This window comes from Penaeus monodon, chromosome 34 (genome assembly GCF_015228065.2).
Source record: "Penaeus monodon isolate SGIC_2016 chromosome 34, NSTDA_Pmon_1, whole genome shotgun sequence".
In the NCBI taxonomy this organism is placed as follows: Eukaryota; Metazoa; Arthropoda; class Malacostraca; order Decapoda; family Penaeidae; genus Penaeus; species Penaeus monodon.
The window spans coordinates 31232779-31235209 of NC_051419.1; the positions used below are offsets into that span (position 1 = coordinate 31232779).

Consider the following 2431-nt stretch of genomic DNA (forward strand, 5'->3'; position numbering starts at 1 on the left):
GCCCATTGCTCTTTTTCTTAATTTTTTTTCCTTTTCTGTTATTCCCATTCCACAATGCTGTCATGCATAATTTGTGTTGTTCATCCACAAATTCCGTTGTTTTCTTTGTGGCCACTTCCCTACCCACACATTTTTCTCCAATTCACTTGATAGTAGTCAAGTGCTGAGATGTAGGAACAGCAGAAAGTTTTAGATAACCAGTCAATCAAGTGTCGGTAGTCGTTCGTTGTTTTGTATGTCCCACACGCCACTCTCTTCTCCTTTTTAGGGTTTCTGCCAAGGTTGACTGTTTGCCATTGCTTTCTTGGTTTTAGCCACAGCGTGCCAAGTTTATACCATGTGAGAATGGACTTAATTGGTATTTTAGGTACCTGTTGGGCTTTATTGGTGTGTAGTGCAGGTGTTGTTTTTGTTTAGTAGTGTATCCTCTTTGAGAAAGTGGCATGATTTGAGGCATTTCTAGCAGGCTTCCATTTCAAGTAGAGGTTTTGAAGGTCTTTGTAAAAAGGAGTAATCTAAATTATGTTAAGCTTGTGAAAGTTCACAGTACCTCTTTGTTATATGTATTGTCAAAATGAGCAGAGCAAAAAGGGCCAGGCTTATATTTCTTGCTAGTAGATAGGGTGACTAAGAGGCAGATCATATTCAGGTAATGCTATTTGGGCTGGACTATGTCGGGGTGGATGGCTTAGTTATATTGGTATATAGGTGATCGGAGAGAACAAGTTGGTGGTCATTCTGTAGTATATAGGAAGGAAGTCAAATTGTTGAAATACAGAATTCATGCTTGTGATTTGTGATTTGGACATACTTTTTTGCCCTAGAATAAAGTTAACTACGAATCCTATTGATAGACAAAAAGAAAAAAATAAACTTTATTTTGTCACGGTATATAAATTTAGCCTTTGAGAACTGTGGTCTCTCTGGTTTTCAAGTAATGTTTATTGACAGATTGTTTGTTTTTATTTTTCAGGTGAAGATGTTTTGGAAGTACAATTTTAGCTCCTCTGCGCAGATAGAGACTCTGCTCCAAAAGGAAGTAAGTCAATGTGTTGTTTTGTAGTAGACCAGATGTGAGGAGTAATTTTTTTTCTGTGTAGCCGTGGCAATAGTGAGAGTTCTTATTCTGTTGGATGTTACTGTTTTCTTTGCATAAAGATTATATAGATTTTCCCAATAAACAGTTACTAAGTCAGCTTTAGATTTCAAATCTAGATAAGATATATCATTATTGATACTAGACTTAGCTGACATTAGGATTTCAACTTTATCTTGGGAAAAAAGGTAATTTTCCTTCTCATATTTTCCAGGATGTCACATTATTCGAGCTTATGGACGAGGATGAGCTCCTCCAGGAGTGTAAGGCGCAGAATAGAAAACTCATAGACTTGTGAGTATATTCCCCATTAATACATTGTGTATGATATGAGGATGTGGATCCATTTTTCTTTCTGTATAATGCATATTTATGTTTGAGAATAAATGTAAGATGTGTGTAGCAATGCAAAGATAAGCCATTTGTATTTAATTGAATGTCTCTTGTCATAAAGTTGTCAGCCTCCCTAATTAAAGTGCATTTAGACATCTTTTTCTCAGAGAACAGTATTTAAATTGTGAAATACTTGAGGGGAAAGTAGCAGAATGGAATAAATTTATGAGGTTTATGAAACACCTTTTGAGGAGAAAGAAAAGGTAGATCCTCCCAAATTTATACTCCCCAAGTCTGTTGCTAGACTTCAGACATTTCCAAACCGTAGAGTTACAATGCCAGAAATAGAGGCCACAAATATCCAAGGGCTGGCTCTCTAGGGCAGCAACAGCAGTCACTAGGCTCAGCTGTTGATATAGTTGTCAGCAAAAGGCCTGCCAAACCATAAGATTGTGCTGCAGGTGGCACCCAGCTTCTGTCTGGCAAACCGAGATAGAATCCGAGATCCCATAGTTTCGATATTTTTATATGGTGTAACAAAATCACTAGAAAGATATGAGTAAAAAACATAAATGTGGAGTAAATCATTTCAGAAAATATTACTTTTGGTCTTACATGCCTTCAAAATAAAAAATATAAAGAAAAGTAACTATCTATGTCCATTTAAGATGAATTGCAAATACAATTGTCATCTGTTACAGATTTAGAAAACAAAATTGCCAAGTTCTGATGGTATGATCTGAAATTCTTTTGCAGTTTGACTCGAGCCGAAGTCCTTGACGAAATGGTGTACTTGGTAGTAAATGAGCCTTCGGCAGAGGGTGAGATGCAAATGAGGTTTAAGTATGCTAACCTTGCTGCAGAGCTACTCACAGCAGATGTGCCAGCTATTATTGATAAGTTGGTGGCTTCAACCAGCCTCTTAGATATATTGTACAAGTAAGTTTAGTGTTTTTGTGTAGATCTGTATTCATGTATCGTTTGTGATATCATACAAATGCA

At 36.6% G+C, this 2431-nt stretch overlaps 1 protein-coding gene across 1 annotated transcript in view; it reads left to right on the forward strand.

Annotated features, from left to right (window-relative positions):
• Positions 1-706: 706 nt before the first annotated feature.
• The window catches only part of LOC119594718 (serine/threonine-protein phosphatase 6 regulatory subunit 3-A-like), a gene marked incomplete in the record, with an annotated part of 49082 nt that continues 47357 nt past the window's right edge, over positions 707-2431 (forward strand). The window contains 4 exon segments of the mRNA XM_037943777.1: positions 707-725; positions 974-1039; positions 1311-1390; positions 2186-2368. Of these exon segments, the coding sequence (XP_037799705.1) occupies positions 980-1039; positions 1311-1390; positions 2186-2368 (323 nt within the window).